This window comes from Rana temporaria, chromosome 1 (assembly GCF_905171775.1).
Source record: "Rana temporaria chromosome 1, aRanTem1.1, whole genome shotgun sequence".
Taxonomy (NCBI): domain Eukaryota; kingdom Metazoa; phylum Chordata; class Amphibia; order Anura; family Ranidae; genus Rana; species Rana temporaria.
In genome coordinates this window covers 242,046,478-242,063,348 of record NC_053489.1, presented here as the reverse complement: position 1 = coordinate 242,063,348, position 16,871 = coordinate 242,046,478, and the positions used below count along the sequence as shown (strand labels likewise).

General features: G+C 42.1%; 1 protein-coding gene across 1 annotated transcript in view; it reads left to right on the top strand.

Annotated features, from left to right (window-relative positions):
* Positions 1-16,572, top strand: part of TBC1D10A (TBC1 domain family member 10A) — a 91,145-nt gene extending 74,573 nt beyond the window's left edge. Inside the window, exons 7-9 of the mRNA XM_040352008.1 lie at positions 1,026-1,215; positions 9,897-10,051; positions 15,172-16,572. Coding sequence (XP_040207942.1) covers positions 1,026-1,215; positions 9,897-10,051; positions 15,172-15,690 — 864 coding nt within the window. The 3' untranslated portion in view covers positions 15,691-16,572. The remainder of the gene's footprint in view (positions 1-1,025; positions 1,216-9,896; positions 10,052-15,171) is intronic.
* The last annotated feature ends 299 nt before the right edge of the window (positions 16,573-16,871 follow it).

Here is a 16,871-nt window from a genome sequence, read left to right as displayed (position 1 = left end):
TTTTTTCTCCTTCATTGATATGTGCTGATGAGGCTACACTGATGGGCACTGGTAGGTGACACCGATGAGCACTGGTAGGTGGCACTGATGGGTGACACTGTGGGCACTGATGGGTGGCGCTGGTAGTCACTGGTAGGCAGGTGGCTCTCCATCGGGACCGATGTACCTCTGACAGCCGCCAGTATATAATAGCCGATTACCGGCTCTGTTTTACATCACATGATCAGCTGGTAAAGCGGTATTAGAACAGAGGTTTTCATTGCGGTCTATGCCCCTGTTGGAGACATTCACCCCATTGCTTTGTCCTGGTGACCACCATCGCCAAGGGAGAAAATGAAGAAAGATTCCAAATTGTTGGTTGTCGCCAGAATAGGAAAGAAAGTCTTCCCAATGGGGGCGCTAGTTCTGGTAATTTCCCCTCTCTTCCTGTTTTAGCTAAGTGAAGGGAATTCTGAACAAGACACAGATGGCAAAAAAATAAAAAAATGGGCAGGGGTTATAACCTTCCTTACTTTATCCAAAATGAGAAAACTTTTTTACTTTAGTTCTATTTTAAAGGCAAAGTTCACCTTTCATAACAGATTACATGTTACTAAATGAGCAGCCCCCTGTTGTAATAAAAAAAAAATAAAAATGCGACTTCGTCTCCCCAGCTGCTTCATTCATTCAGGGTGTTCTGTAAATGTGAAAACTTCAAGTACCAACCGCCTTTGTGGCTGCTGAACGCTCTAGATAGTTCATTGGTCCTCCCTTGTCATTCAGTAATTGTCTGTCCGTACGAGATATGGCAAGACCGCTACAATGACTGTCTGCAGAATCCATTCATTGCACTTGTGTAATGCTCTGCAGGCTCCTAATAGGGAAAAAAAATCCCACTTTTTTTTTTGCAAAAAGATGTGCCATTTTTTATTTTTATTTTGCAAAGGTGAACTTGGCCTTCAAATTAAGTGATGTCCGTCAATTTTTTTTTCTCCAACTGTGAACTTTTTAACTTTTTTTTTTTTTTTTTTTTTTTCCTTTACCAGGAAGCGATTCAGTTGGATGGAAGGATTCTGTTTGCACTGCTTCGTAAAGTATCTGCAGTGGCCTACAAACACTTGAGCAAGCAGAAGATTGACCCCATCTTGTATATGACAGAATGGTTCATGTGTGCATTTTCACGGACGCTTCCCTGGAGTTCTGTTTTGCGTGTGTGGGACATGTTCTTCAGTGAAGGTAATTTTTTTTATTATTTTTTTAAAAGATATATTTATTGATTTTACAGACATACACACATACAAAAAAATTACTTTTGTTGTCCAACACAGTGCACAGAAGGTCCCTGCACTCAAACAAGTGAACAATATAAAGTATCATCACACGTCTCTTGTGGTTATTGAATGTATAGTTACAAGGGACTGTATAGGTGACAGAATTTTGAATCAGTGAAATAGTAATTGAAATCAAAAGGGTGGTTAGTACTACTAAAGAATTGTATAGCTAGCATATTTACACTGGTGTGAGGGTCAGAAGGCTAGCTATTCATCTGCCCCAAATGTTATGAAATGTTTTAGTTCTTTACCATTGTCTAAAAAATCACATCTGAGACTCAGGAGAGTCGTTGATTCATTTCAAACAAAGGGGTCTCATTGGGGACTGCAATCCCTTCCATGATAATAACATGGACTTCTTTGCATAAAAATATACAAATATAATAAAGGAACCCCATATATATCCAGAAGTCCTTAAAGGGGTTTTCCACCCATTTTTTAAGTTTATTAAAAGTCAGCAGCTACAAAAGGTGTAGCTGCTGGCTTTTAATAAACACACTTACCTGCTCCAGCGTTCCAGCGACGCGCCGGCTGGGGCTCCGCTCCTCTCCCCCCCTCCCCGGCCGGCGTCTTCATTTCAACTGTGGGCACCCGGTCGTGACAGCTTTCGGCTTCACGGCCGGGCACCCACTGCGCATGCGCGAGCGGCCCGGCGCTGCGCCGTCTGATTGTACAGGAGATCGCCTAGGACCTGTGACGTGTCCTAGGCGGTCGCCTACAGCAGCCCCTTCCTGTAGGCGATTAAGCTTAATCGCCTACCCGGAAGGAGGAAGTGGGACAGGAAGTCCCACTCCTCCTGAAGCCCCCACCTCCCCCCCCAAAAAATTACATGCCAAATGTGGCATGTAAAGGGGGTGAGGAGTGGGATAAGCGGAAGTTCCAATTTTGGGTGGAACTCCGCTTTAACTACTGGGCAGGTCAAGAAACTGTATAGGAAATCGGCAGTTTGGCCACATCCTCTAAAACATTCGGCGGAGGGGGGTGAAGGTAATTAATAATTTAGTGCAATTCTCTGCAGCTGTATTGAAAAGCTTTGCTTTTTATATGTCAATAGGTGTGCTGTGTTAGCCAGCAATGAAGCAAAAATGTAGGCAATACTTTTTGTTCATGCCAGAGAATGGCATAGGAACATTTATCAAAACCTGCACCCCTAAATATATTGTTTAAAAGTTAGGGTAGAGAGGGGGCAGATCTTTCTTTCTAGAAGAGATTACCTAGCCGTGACTTGTCCTGTGAATTGGTGAAGTACAGTAAAGTACAAAATTGTGTGAAATTGGAGAAAAGCTGTATTTTGTGGCTTACAGTGAGGCTGCCCTTATGACTCATATCTGATGCACTGTAGTGTCTTCACCTAGGGCATTCTCGGTGTGCTGGCAGCTCAGTGTGAGGCGTGCGGTGGCCTTGTTAGATGGGCAGGATTCATGCTGCGAGGAGCTGTTAGTCATTATAGGGTGTGTGACTAGTGCTGCTTGTCTCTACATGCGTTTCCAGGACAAGTGAGGAGCACAGTGTGTCTGTTCTTGCTAGTGTCATTTAGCACATGTTGTTTGTGTGTCTTGCCCCTCCTGTTTTTGGCATTTAAAGGTCAAATGCATTTAAAAATAAATAAAAATGACTTTGTACATTAAAAATGGGTATTATTCATACAGGATTTATATAATGCCAACAGTTTATGCAGCGCTTTATAATGTAAAGGGTGACAGTACGATTACCCGGATTTATCGGCGTATAACACGCACAGGCGTATAACACGCACCCTAACTTTAAGAGGGAAGTTTCAGGGGAAAAAAACGTTCCACAACCCCCTGCGTATAACACACAGGCACAGTTTACCCTCTATTTTGAGGGTAAAAAAGTGAGTGTTATACGCCAATAAATACAGTAAATACAGTTCAATACAGAAGGAATAGGAGGGACCTGGTCATTGAACTTATAATCTAAAGGGTACTAAAAATACTATCAAGATTACAATATACTGTACGGTAAATGTATCCCCACAAAATTTAGATGGTATTTACATATGCTGTACCACCTTAATTCTATAAGTTGGTTGTTCTAGTTATTAAAATATTACATAATCATCGTTAAATCCTTAGTACTTGTTTATGCCAACTTCCTGTGCTCTCTTGGATATACTTCCTCGGTAAACAATGTTGGCTGAAGAAATAAAAAGACACAATCCAACTGTCTTCAGGAATCTTATGGCAAATTTCTAACCTAACTAGCCCAAGAATGCAACCATAGCTCCACTGCATGAAGGTACAGAACAGCAATCGTAGTCAGAAAAATAGAAATGCTTTTGCCGCTGACATGTTAAAGCTATTGTCAAGATTTGTGTATACCAGGTTTATTAAGTCAATGCCTCAACTGTCCGATACTCGAAAGATGTTCTGCATTTGACTGTATAAAAAAGTATATTTCACCCATACAGATCCAGGGTTCGGAGTCAATTGAGTTGTACTGCCACCTACAGAAAAAAAAAAAGAAACCTGACCAGATTCGTTTAAATCCTCCCATGCCCAGCCCAACATGCCTACTTGGGTTTTTTTTGTTTTTTTTTACATTTCCAAGAAAAATGTAAAGGCCACCTCCAGGAAAATTCAAACTTTGACCTCCATGTAACGTCTGTTCCTTCAGATCTGCCTTGGACACTTTACGATGTAAATGGGGGTAGGAGTACTCCTACCTGTGGCTTTTCCATTTAGCCTGTCCACTGCACCCCAAGTGTTTACTAAGGTAGTGGCCCCTGTGCTAACCTTCCTACACTCCCAGGGCACACCTATCGTGGGATACCTGTATGACCTCCTGTTGAGTCCACCCAGGTTCTGGCTGATGTGCTGTGGATAGTTCAGACCTTTGAAAAGGTTCTGCTCTGGAACGCATTGCTTGGAGTCATATATCCTAGACACAGCTTAAGTCTGTTTTTTGTTTTTTTTCCTCAAGTGATTTTTCTAACTCTCCCTTCCAAGACTGGTACTCCACAGTCCAGGAGCCCCTCGACTCTCGGGGAATGGGCCCCACACCAGAGGCGTAACTAGAACCTCAAGGCCTGGTGCAAGAAATCATAAGGGCCCGCCGCCTCCCAAAAACCTCACCCATGTTTTGTCACCTGAATGCATTCTATGCATTCAGGTGAAGAAACTTGTGGTTCTGCAGCCCTCCATTTTACTTACCTGAATGCTGTCATTCTTCGGCCGGGAACGAGCACACCAGATCTAGATGGTGTTTTTAGTGTCCTGATTGGATAGATGGCCATTGGCGCGGCCGAGTCCTGCATTCTGTTTAAATGGACAAAGATGCTGGACTCGGAAACGCACCCACGCGGTTGTCCACCAAGGAGAGTGTGTCTTCGACGTGGACACTTAATGCGGGTAGGAGCCAGAAGCGCTGCTGAGGGACCCCAGAATAGGAGGATCGAAGCCACTATGTGCCAAACTAACTGCACAGTGGAGGTAAGTATGACATGTTTGGTATTTTAAAGAAAATGTAATAAATAACGAAGCTTTACAATCCCTTTAAGGTCCATAGCAGTCCCCTTTTTTATATGGCAGTCCAATTCCCCTTTACATCAGTCCATAAAGTTTGCAGGGTTCCCCCTTACAGTGTACCCCGATAAAAATCTGTGGACCTTGATGTAAAGGGGGAACTCTGATGTAAAGGGGAACGCTGTAGACTCTGTAAGGGGGGCTCTGGTGACCATGGTCTCCCTTACATTGTGGTCCACAGCATTCCCCTTTATGCCAGAGTGCGCAGGGTTCCCCCCTTACAGTGTAAGGTAGAACTCTGCAGACCCTGATGTAAAGGGAAACTCTGATGTAATGGGAGGAGGGGCCACCTTACATTAGTCTACAGCGTTCCCTTTTGCATCATGGTCCACAGCATTCCCTTTTACATCAGGGTCTGTAGAGTTCTCTTGTGCACTGGGGGGGATATCCTTCAGACTTTTATGTAAAGTGTATGATGTGGATGGAGGACTTTGGTGACCACAGTAATACCCCTCCCCCCATAGACTCTGTGTGGCCTGGCTGGAGCTGTGAAACTGACCTCTCCACCTCCATTGCTCGGGTGCTGCACAGGCTCAGTTAGACCTTGGCTTTGATCTATCATCCTCTTCTCCTACCGGCTCTCCCACTCTTTCTTCATATCACCCGCCCATTTAGTGTAGTTTGTCATCTCATTGACAAATCACATTTGTCCCATAGTTGTGGTTTTGGGCGCCATATTGTTGAAAACTCCACTCTGTGTATATGGGCGTACTTCAACAAAATGGCGCCCGTAATGGAGACACTGGCTTGGCAGGGGGCCAGGCTCCTGCTGAGTGAGAGATGTCCCTTCCAGGACATCCGAAGTGCGGTTTTGCAGGATTGGTGGCTTGGTGTGTGCTGGCCTATCCTCCTTTCTAGAAACGTCACTGCGCGCTTCTCCTACCCCGACACTGTCTGAACCTGAGCACTATTTGGCCGTCCTGGCCCCCCCCCCCCGCACAGTGACGGAACGCCAGGGCTCAGTTGTGAGTGCGACTTCTGCGACCCTGGTAATTCCATCACTGCCCCACACCCAAAAGTTATCCTGGACATTGTGTCTGCTGATAATGAGATCTTCTGATGGGAGCAGTAGAGCCCAATATATGCCTTTCCTTTCTTTGAAACTCCTCCATCTGCTCCATAGGATCCAGAGATACTCATAGCTCCTGGATTGGCCCAAGAAAATGTAGTACTCCTGATCTGACCAGGCTCTTGGCAGATGCTCAAGGGACTCTCTCAGACTGTCTAAATCAGCATTTCTTGACCTTTTTACCATGGAGGAGCTGCTAAATCTTATTTTCATTAGGTTTTGAAGAACCCCACAAAATGTATTTATATCTACAGCTGATTGTATATTGTGTACATCAATCCAAGCAGTGTAACAATCTCTCTTAAGTGACCTAAATGCAGAATCACATTATTGTACAGGCATGTTGAATTGCTTACTGAATACTCAGTTTTGTCATACAACTCATACAACATACTGTATGCTAACTAACCTGGCCTCCTTAAAAGAAAGAATGCCCTATTATGCTTGCGATCACTGTGGTGCCCCCATACAATGCTCCTTACATATGTAATCATTTGTAACTTATGTCAAATCCCAAGAAATTCTTTAAGTATGTAAACAGTGGCCAATGTACTAAATTTATTTTTCTCAGCCTTCACAAGGGAATAGAGGGGGCGGGCTTCAATAACCAAAACTGCTGTGTTTATCCTCATGACACATTACAGGTAGTACCTCCATGGTTAACGGAGGACATAATTAAAATAGGACTTGGGAAACGTAACATTAATAAATCAACAGGACCAGATGGCTTGCATCCGAGGGTACTTGGGGAACTGTCAAGTAATTTGTCAGTAAAAATTAGGATCAATGGTCTGAAGTCTGACTGGAATGGTACCAGCTGATTGGAGACAAGCCAATGTAGCAAAAGATTTAAAAAGGGGCCCAAAATACATCCCTAGGAATTACAGACCAGTTAGTCTAATGTCAATAGTATGCAAGCTCTTGGAGGGGATGATAAGGGACTATATACAAGATTTTAGTAATGAGAACAGTATCATTAGCAGTAATCGGCATGGATTCATGAAGAATCGTTCTTGACAAACCAATCTATTAACCTTCTATGAGGAGGTGAGTTGCCATCTAGATAAAGGAAAGCCTGTAGACGTGGTGTATCTGGATTTTGCAAAAGCATTTGACACATTTCCCCATAAACTTTTACTGTACAAAATAAGGTCCATTGGCATGGACCATAGGGTGAGCACATGGATTGAAAACTGGCTGCAAGGGTGAGTTCAGAGGGTGGTGATAAATGGGGAGTACTCAGAATGGTTAGGGGTGGGTAGTGGGGTCCCCCAGGGTTCTGTGCTGGGACCAATCCTATTTAATTTGTTCATAAATGACCTGGAGGATGGAGTAAACAATCTCTGTATTTGCAGACAATACTAAGCTAAGCAGGGCAATAACTTTTCCGCAGGATGTGGAAACCTTGCAAAAACGATCTGAACAAATGAATGGGGTGGGCAACTACATGGCAAATGAGGTTTAATGTAGAAAAATGTAAAATGCATTTGGGTGGAAAAAATATGAATACACTGGGGGGAGAACCTCTCGGGGGAATCGAGGATGGAAAAGGACCTGGGGGTCCTAGTAGAGGATAGGCTCAGCAATGGTATGCAATGCTAAGCTGCTGCTAACAAAGCAAGCAGAATATTGGCATGCTTTAAAAAGGGGATCAACTTCAGAGATAAAACGATAATTCTCACTCTCTACAAGGCTCAGTAAAATTTAAAGAAAAGAGGTTTAACCTTAAACTATGTAAAGGGTTCTTTACTGTAAGAGCGGCAAGGATGTGGAATTCACTTCCACGGGTGGTGGTCTCAGCGGGGAGCATTGATGGTTTCAAAAAACGATTAGATAGGCACATGAACGACCGGGATATACAATGTAATACTCATAGGTTGGACTTGTGTCTTTTTTCAACCTCGCCTACTAAACAAAAAGATGCTCTGCTGTTTCCATGACTTTGACTACTGTCAATTGGCATTTGTACCAGAAGTTTGAAAGCGCCACTGCTCAGGGAGCCCCTAGAAACCTTTTGGAGGACCTCCACATAACTATAGAGGGACAAATTTTGGTCCTTACAATCTTAATTTAAAGACTGCTAGCCCCCCATTCTTTGATTAGGACTATGATAGCTTTCCCTGTGCAACCTCCTGTAACGTATGGGATTTACATTTTTCTACACTTATAAAATAAACCTTAAATATAAAATAAACCTTATAGTTTCAAAAGTTTTTTTATTTATTTATTTTTACTCAAAAGGTTGTTTTGCTTGTTACCATCAGCTCTGCAAGGCAGGTGTCTGAGCTAGTGGATTTGTATTTTAAGGTCCAGAGTCTCCTTCCTATGGCAGTTTCACCTCAACCATGTTGAAATGTGTATATATGTGCATGTATTTACATGCATACATTATGACAAAAACCGATTCGGCCCACATCATTAAAGGGGTGGTTCACCCTAAAAACTACTTTTTCTTATTCCACTGCCCCCCCACATTACAATACGATTAAGGCTCTTATTATTTTTTTTCATGCTGTACATACCTTAGTACAGCATATTCACCCGTGCATCCGGGTTGCGAGTCCCGCGGGAGTGGGCGTTCCTCACATGTGTTGTGATTGACGTTTTGCCCAAAAACGAGCCCCCCCCCCCCCCCGTCGCGTAAGCCGCGTCACGATTGGCGAAAGGAGCCGAACGGCGATGCGCATGCGCAGTATAGTGCCGACTCGCCGTTCGGCTCCTTTCGCCAACCGTGACGCGGCTTACGCGATGGGGGGGGGCTCGTTTTTGGGCAAAACGTCAATCACCAGCATGTGAGGAACGCCCACTCCCGCGGGACTCACAACCCGGATGCACGGGTGAATATGCTGTACTAAGGTATGTACAGCATGAAAAAAATAATAAGAGCCTTAATCATATTGTAATGTGGGGGGGCAGTGGAATAAGAAAAAGTAGTTTTTAGGGTGAACCACCCTTTTAAGGTTTGCCTTTTTAATGCTATGGGTAGTATGCTTTTATCATGTTTACAAGTCAGCCTCACATTCTGCAGGAAAGCCAGCTCTCCAGTGGAGTGATGGCTTCCTCATACAGAAGTCAGAACTGCTACCGGTGAGGTATACTCAGTTATGTGTGGTATGCTCACTTCTGTTTACTTGGGTCAAAAATGTAAGCAGTGACTTCTAGAACATAAAGGACACATTATCTGTTTTTACCTATCCCCTGTATACTATATTTCTCACATTTACATGACGGAGAGACAGAAGGATATGGGGCAGCCTACAGCCACAGAAGATCTGTGGTTAGTTTTACAAGATGTTCAAAACAACCTACCTACAGCCTTCCTTCAAAAAACTATGTGCAAGTGTACCTAGAAGAAATTAAGAATGCTTTCAGAAATTCTTAATTTACAGCTTTTTTTTTTTTTTCACAACTGCCTAAAACTTTTGTGTGTGTCATAAAAAATGAAACGATCCACACTGCAACTTTATTAAGTCACCAGTCTAAACAACCATTTTGGGTCCACACATGGTCTCCATCAGGCAGACCGTGATACTATTCGATTGTAAGCTGCCACAAGCGGGGCCCTACTAACCCTAAATACAAGGTGCCATAGTCTACAACAACTAATCAGATTTCCTTTTGCTGAAGTCACATCACCACAGGAAAAAAAAAAGCCATTCTCGTGTCACAGAGCTTATACAAAAGGTTCATGTGTTCCTAGAACTGTGATGGCAGCTCCTGCTGCCCTCATGTCTGAGATAGTTTGTTGATTTTGTGGCCTTCAAGAATCGAAATAGTTTAAATAGCTTTGGATATACATGTAGGTTATAGGTCTGGAATTTGTGTTCATATTTCAGGCACAGTTTTGATTGCTATGTTATGGTACAATGTATGTATGTATGTTCTTTACAGATTAATGGTGAAAGTTTAAAATCTCAGAATTTTTTTTTTTTTTCATATTTGATTTGTTATACACTTATTTTGTATTTACAGGTGTAAAAATCATCTTTCGAGTTGCACTTATCCTTCTAAAGTATACACTTGGCTCCACTGAAAAGCTCAAATCGTGTCAGGGTCAGTATGAAACAATGGAGAAGTTGAGAGCAATTGATCCGAAATACATGCAGGAACATTTTCTGATCGCAGAGGTGAGCATTATGTAAAGGAACAGTAAACTAGGTCATGAAATTTCTTTCAGTATATTTTATTAAAAAAATTTTTGCAGTGGCAAGTGCATAAAACAGAGACAGGAGTTCACAGCCCCAGGTTACAGCAAATGTTCAGATATTAAAATATAAGAAGATACAACAAAGACCTTGTAATGTCTCAGCACATACATCTATAGGCTAGTAGGGTACAAAACACAGGCCTTATTATAGCCTAAAATGAGGTAGTCGAAGGTGTGCGTTTTATCCTTATTTTAAATCCGAGTCTTGCATGAGAAGATGTAAAGAAAAAAAATGTCTGGGTCAAGGTTTAATCTAGGTCAGTGCCAGGATTAGTGTTGGTCAAGCTAGTATATTTTTTGGGTGGGATTTGAAAAACATTTTTTTTTTTTTTTTTATTCGTATCAGTGTCTGTGTATTTACTAATACTGAAGAGTGCAAAATCTGGTGCAACTCTGGCAATAAAACCTGGAAGCTGATTGGTTTCTATGCAAAGTTTAAAGGGGGTTGTAAAGGTACAATTTTTTTATTTATTTTTTCCTAAATAGCTTCCTTTACCTTGGTACAGTCCTCCTCCACTTACCTCATCCTTCGATTTTGCTTTTAAATGTCCTTATTTCTTCTGAGAAATCCTCACTTCCTGTTCTTCTGTCTGTAACTCCACACAGTAATGCGAGGCTTTCTCCCTGGTGTGGAGTGTCGTTCTCGCACTGTCCCTTGGACTACAGAAGAGTCAGGACGCTCTCTACGTTGCAGATAGAGAAATGAGCTGTGTGTTAGTGGGCATCCTGACTCTCCTGTAGTCCAAGGGAGGGGGCGAGCACGACACTCCACACCAGGGAGACAGCTTTGCATTACGCTGTGGAATTACAGACAGAAGAACAGGAAGTGAGTATTTTTCAGAAGAAATAAGGACCTTTAAAAGCAAAATCGAAGGATGAGGTAAGTGAAGGAGGACTGCACTAAATTGTACCTTTACAACCCCTTTTAATTGAACACACTAAAGTTAGAAGCTGGCTGGCTACCATGTACAGCTGCACAGATTCTGAGTATACCAGCTTTAGTAAATCTCCCCCAATGTGTTTTAGGCAGGATAATAAAAAAAAAAAAAAGCAAAATGCGCACCATTGTTGTACGGGTACAAACAAAAGTAAACATACACATATGTGTGGCTGTGATCACCAGCGGTAGGAAAATGTATTTCAGGTTGTTCTAAATCATGGTAATAGCAAGATAGGGAGATATATATATATATATATATATATATATATATATATATAATACACACACACCCCCCTAAATAAAAAAAATATTGTGTGTGTGTATATATTATAATAATAATAATAAATAAATATATATTCGCACACACTCAAAGTGAGTACAACGCTCACACTTTTGTAAATATTTTATTAGATCTTTTCATGTGACAAGAAATTACACTTTGTTACAATGTAAAGTAGTGAGTGTACTGCTTGTATAACAGTGAAAATTTGCTGTCCCAAAATGGCCAAATTAGCCATTTTCCTTCCCCGGTGTCATGTGACTCGGTGTTACAAGGTCCCAGGTGTGAATGGGGCGCAGATGTGTTAAATTTTGGTGTTATTGCTCTCATACTGGTCAAGAATTATCTAAATTGTTGCGTTACATAAAGATGGCCTAGGCCAGTGATGGCGAACCTTGGCACCCCAGATGTTTTAGAACTACATTTGCCATGATGCTTGTACACTCTGCCGTGTGGTTGAGCATCATGGTAAATGTAGTGCCAAAATATCTGGGGTGCCAAGGTTTGCTCACTCGGCACAGGCCTCGCCATGGTCGACCAAAGAAGTTGAGTGCACGTGCTCAGTGTCATATCCAGAGATTGTCTTTGGGAAATGGATGTATTAGTGCTGCCAGCATTGTTGCAGAGGTTGAAGGGGTTACATAGTTACATAGTTAGTCAGGTTGAAAAAAGACACAAGTCCATCCAGTTCAACCACAAAAAATAAACAAACAAAATAAAAAACACAGTACAATCCCATACACCCAACTCCATACCCACAGTTGATCCAGAGGAAGGCAAAAAACCCCAGCAGAGCATGATCTAATTTGCTACAGCAGGGGAAAAAATTCCTTCCTGATCCCCCGAGAGGCAATCGGATTTACCCTGGATCAACTTTACCTACAAATCTTAGTACTCAATTATTTTATGTACATTTAGGAAAGTATCCAGGCCTTTCTTAAAGCAATCTACTGAGCTGGCCAGAACCACCTCTGGAGGGAGTCTGTTCCACATTTTCACAGCTCTTACTGTGAAGAAACCTTTCCGTATTTGGAGGTGAAATCTCTTTTCCTCTAGACGTAAAGAGTGCCCCCTTGTCCTCAGTGTTGACCGTAAAGTGAATAACTCAACACCAAGTCCACTGTATGGACCTCTTGTATATTTGTACATGTTGATCATATCCCCCCTAATTCTCCTCTTCTCAAGAGTGAATAAATTCAGTTCCTCTAATCTTTCAGCCTGGGGGTCAGCCTGTCAGTGCTGAGACCATACTCCACACACTGCATCAAATTGGTCTGCATGGCTAGCTGTCCCCGAAGGAAGCCTCTTCTAAAGACGATGCACAAGAAAGTCTGCAAACAGTTTGCTGAAGACAAGCAGACTAAGGACATGGATTACTGAAACCATGTCCTGTGATCTGATGAGACCAAGATAAACGTATTTGGATCAGATGGTGTCAATGGGTGGGAATGTCATGATCTAGGGCTGCATGAGTGCTGCCAGCACTGGGAAGTTAGTTCATTGAGGGAACCATGAATGCCAACATGTACTGTGACATACTGAAGCAGAGCATGATCCACTCCCTTCGGTGTCTGGGCCACAGTGCAGTATTTAAACATATCGACCCCAAAAACACCTCCAAGATTATTTAGAGGGGACAGCAAATTTACACTGTTGTACAAGCTATACACTCACTACTTAACACTGAGAGCCGGTTTACCCAGGGGCGACCTGGGATCCGACTTGAAGTTGCCCCAAGTCGTCCCAAGTCGCGTGGTTGAGAAAATCAATGGAAGTGAATGGAGTCGTCTTAATACACACTACTGAAGTCGCTCCGACTTCAGAAAAGGTTCCTGTACTACTTCAATCCAACTTGTAGGCAACTTGTACCCATTGATTTCAATGGAAGTCGCCTCAGAAGTAGGATCACTGTCTTAACTGAAGCAACAATACAGGAAGATACATTTCTCAGGCAAACCCCTCCCTCCCACAGAGCTGATTGTTTGATTGGCCACTGGAAAGCCTCCTGTCCTGGAGGTAACTTGAAGTTGCCTTGTAAGTTGCCTGATGATTCATACTCAAGTCGTGTCCAAGTTGCCTCCCAAAGTCGTGCTGGAAGTCGTGTTGCCCCTGTGTAATCCGGCTCTAAAGAAATTACACTTTGCTACAATGTAGTCACATGAAAAGATATAATAATTACAAAAATTCACTTTTCTGAGATACTGTGTGTGTAATAAATTATATATAATACATTTTTTTACTATTTTGGGACATTTTTTTCTTTTGATCAAAAAAAAAATCGGGAGATATCCGTTACCATTTGTCCTAGAAAAAAGGTATAATCCACCTGGATACACAAACGCATGTCATGGTTGCAAAACTGTGTTCAGGCATTAACATTTGTTTAACCCTCATCCACTAAGGGGTTAAATTGACCTAATCGCGCCAACCTTGGTATATCTGTCTCCTGGAGGGTGGGGGATGGCATCGGTTAGGTCCGCTTAAGGAGGCAAAAAGGGTAAGTAGGGGTGCACCGAATGGAAATTTTGGTACCGAAAATGTAGGAAGCACTTGGCCGAAAACCAAAAATGACAGCTTTTTTAAAAAATGTATATTTTTTTTTTTATATAATTGTATGACTTTTTAAATAATAGCAATTAAAATTAATATGAATTTATTGTTGCCCATTATTGGCGCCTTTAGTGAAAGTAAAGCTCAATAAAAGTGCAGTCTCATGTCCTCAGTCTCTGACATCTCGTCATCTGCAGTCTCTTACTTAAACACACTGCTAACACACTGCTAATAGTATAAGCAAAATTTCCATTCCGTGTACCTCTAGCAGACATGATACAAGAGATCAGAGTGGTGATCTCCCGCTGTTTCACGGAGCTTCATTTGAATTTCCCAGGCCGGGTGGCTGCAGTAAGTGTCCCGCCTCCTGTGATACGTCACACTGATTCAATGTACCAGCATTGGATCAGTGTGCCGGTTTATCACAGGATGATTGTTACCCAGACAATTCAGCTGCGTGACACATGGAGATCGCCGCTCTGCTTGAAAAGGAGGAGGGAGGGGAGGACGGATGACACCTCCGCAATGTGCGGCCCGCCCCCTTTTCGGTGCCATTATCGGCACCTTTTCTTTTGGCCGCATGCTGAAATTCGGATGATATGTTTAGGTAGCCGGAATTCCAGTGCACCAATAATAGGGAGTGCACTTTATCTGATAGTAATGTGTAAGTGTAATATATTGCATTTTCCCAGTTCTTAGCTGTGGCGGTGGGTGCATCAGTTTTCTTTTTTTTTTTTTCTGGCTTTTCTTCATTACCTGCTGATTCTGCCAATAACGCACATTCTGTCTATGATGACAACACTTACTGTACTGTATCTTTGGAGGAGCAGGGTTTTCACTTTAAGGCATTAAAGGGGTTGTAAAGGTAAAAGTCTTTTCACCTTAATGCATCCTCATATAGCAGGGGTAACTATACGCCGAAAAAAGCCTTACGGAAACAACGTAAAAAAAATGCGCCGGACGCACGTTTGTGGATCGCCGTATCTAGCTAATTTGCATACTCGACGCAAAACCATTGCACAGGGCAGGTAATTGACATATTTTGTTTAATTTAAAAAAAAAAAGGAATCTTTTACAAACACTTTAACTATTGTGCTTTATCATAACAACACTACCACTGCCAGCTATGTCATATAGAGGTTTACAAAGGCAGGTGAAAATTGCCTTGATTGGAGTTTTTCTTTTTATTTACTTATCTCTTCAGTGTATATTTGCAGAAGTTCAACATTTGTGAGGGTAACCTGTTTATTTCCTTTTTTTTCCTCATAAGATTTTGGAATTGCCCATCACAGAGCGGGATGTGGAACGTGAGCATCTGATCCAGCTAAAGAAATGGAAGGAAGAATTTGGTGAGCTGCAGTGCAAATCCCCTTCCCGTATGCACGGAGCCAAAGCGATCAGTGATGCTGACCATCTAGTTCATAAGCCTTTAATGCATTCCCCTTCCATCATCCTCCCATCCAACGTAGGCACTGGGAAGAGGGTCAAGGAGCAAAAGCAGGAAGAAAAGGAACAGGAAAAGCAGCGAAGTAAGGAGATGAAGGAGAGGGAGAAGATGGAAAAAGAGAAAAAGAAAGTTGAAAAAAAAAAGAGTAAAGGAAAAGCTGACCAGTCCAATGGGGCTGTGAAAGAGAAGAATGGAACGGAAAATGGAACCGAGGGGAACGGAGATCACCGGCAGGAACCGGTACAGCCTCTCATGGCCAAAGTACCCCAAAATGACTCTTTAAATGTGCATCAGTCCAGCGAGAGCTTGTGCTCCAGAGAAAGTGAAGACACCTATTTATAATTTCCACAATTACACCACATGATCAAATGACCACACGATCATAGCCATCAGTGTGCTTGTGGAGTCTTTCAATCTCTGTATTAGTCATTCTTTAACAACTAAGAGAAATCAGACTTGAATATATAGTGAAAATACAGGAACTGGTCTTAGTTTAAGAAATTCAATTACAGGATTTGTCTTGGATTCATGAAATATATGTGTACTTTCACAAGTCATCTTGCTAAGAGATTACAAAACCTTGATTATGTATTGTAGCAAGGTTCTTCACTTCTCTCCTGGTGTGAATAGCAATGGGGATCAAACAGTTACTTCGATATACCATCCCAGGCTGCAAGGATCCTTTCTGTATTGTGACTAATGTCCGTGTAATGGGTGCAGGCCATGCACCCTGTGCTCTGTTCCATTCCAGATGTTTTGCTGCTGAGAGCAGAATTTTCTACTATGCACAACGAGTTTATTGTTTCCTCTATACATGGGACCAAGCCGAGAAATAGAACAGACAATCTCTTCCTCCATCCCACAGATACTCTTTGTACCAGTAAATGGATTAAAGGAGTCGGAATTGTGCTCCATATCTCAGCACAATGGAGTGTCTGTTGAATTTCCTCATACGTTTATTAGAAGCTGTACATGAAGAGGAAATCCAAATTTGTATGTTGGGTCTCTGTGGGAGGCTCTGGGGATGAACTGTATGCCGTTACCTGACCAAACTACACTATTCCTCCCTTCTCCTGACACTGCAGGCAAGGGTTCGTATTCCACAGTGTGTTGTTATACAGTTACACTAAACACAGCCAAGCAGGAATATTTATTTATCTATGGTATTAGCTGTTGCAAAAAGAAAAAATAAAGACACTTGCCAATATTTAGATTACAATAAAATTACATGTGTCATTCCTTTCTCAATATCTATCGAGCTAATTGCAAGGTAAGTCATTTTATATGTTGAACCTGTTTGTACACAGGCCATCTCTAAATAGATGGCTTATTTCATCTGACATCAGTATATTAGTATTTTAAGCCTTTGCTGTGTTTTTGCCCAAAAAACTTCTAAAATGTGTGTATTCATGAAGAAGCACACCAACAAGATTACTTGCAACATAAAATTCCTTGTAAAAAGCACGTGTGTATGTGCAGGTAGTAAATCACACACCGGTTGATTTACTAAAGTAAACAGCTGT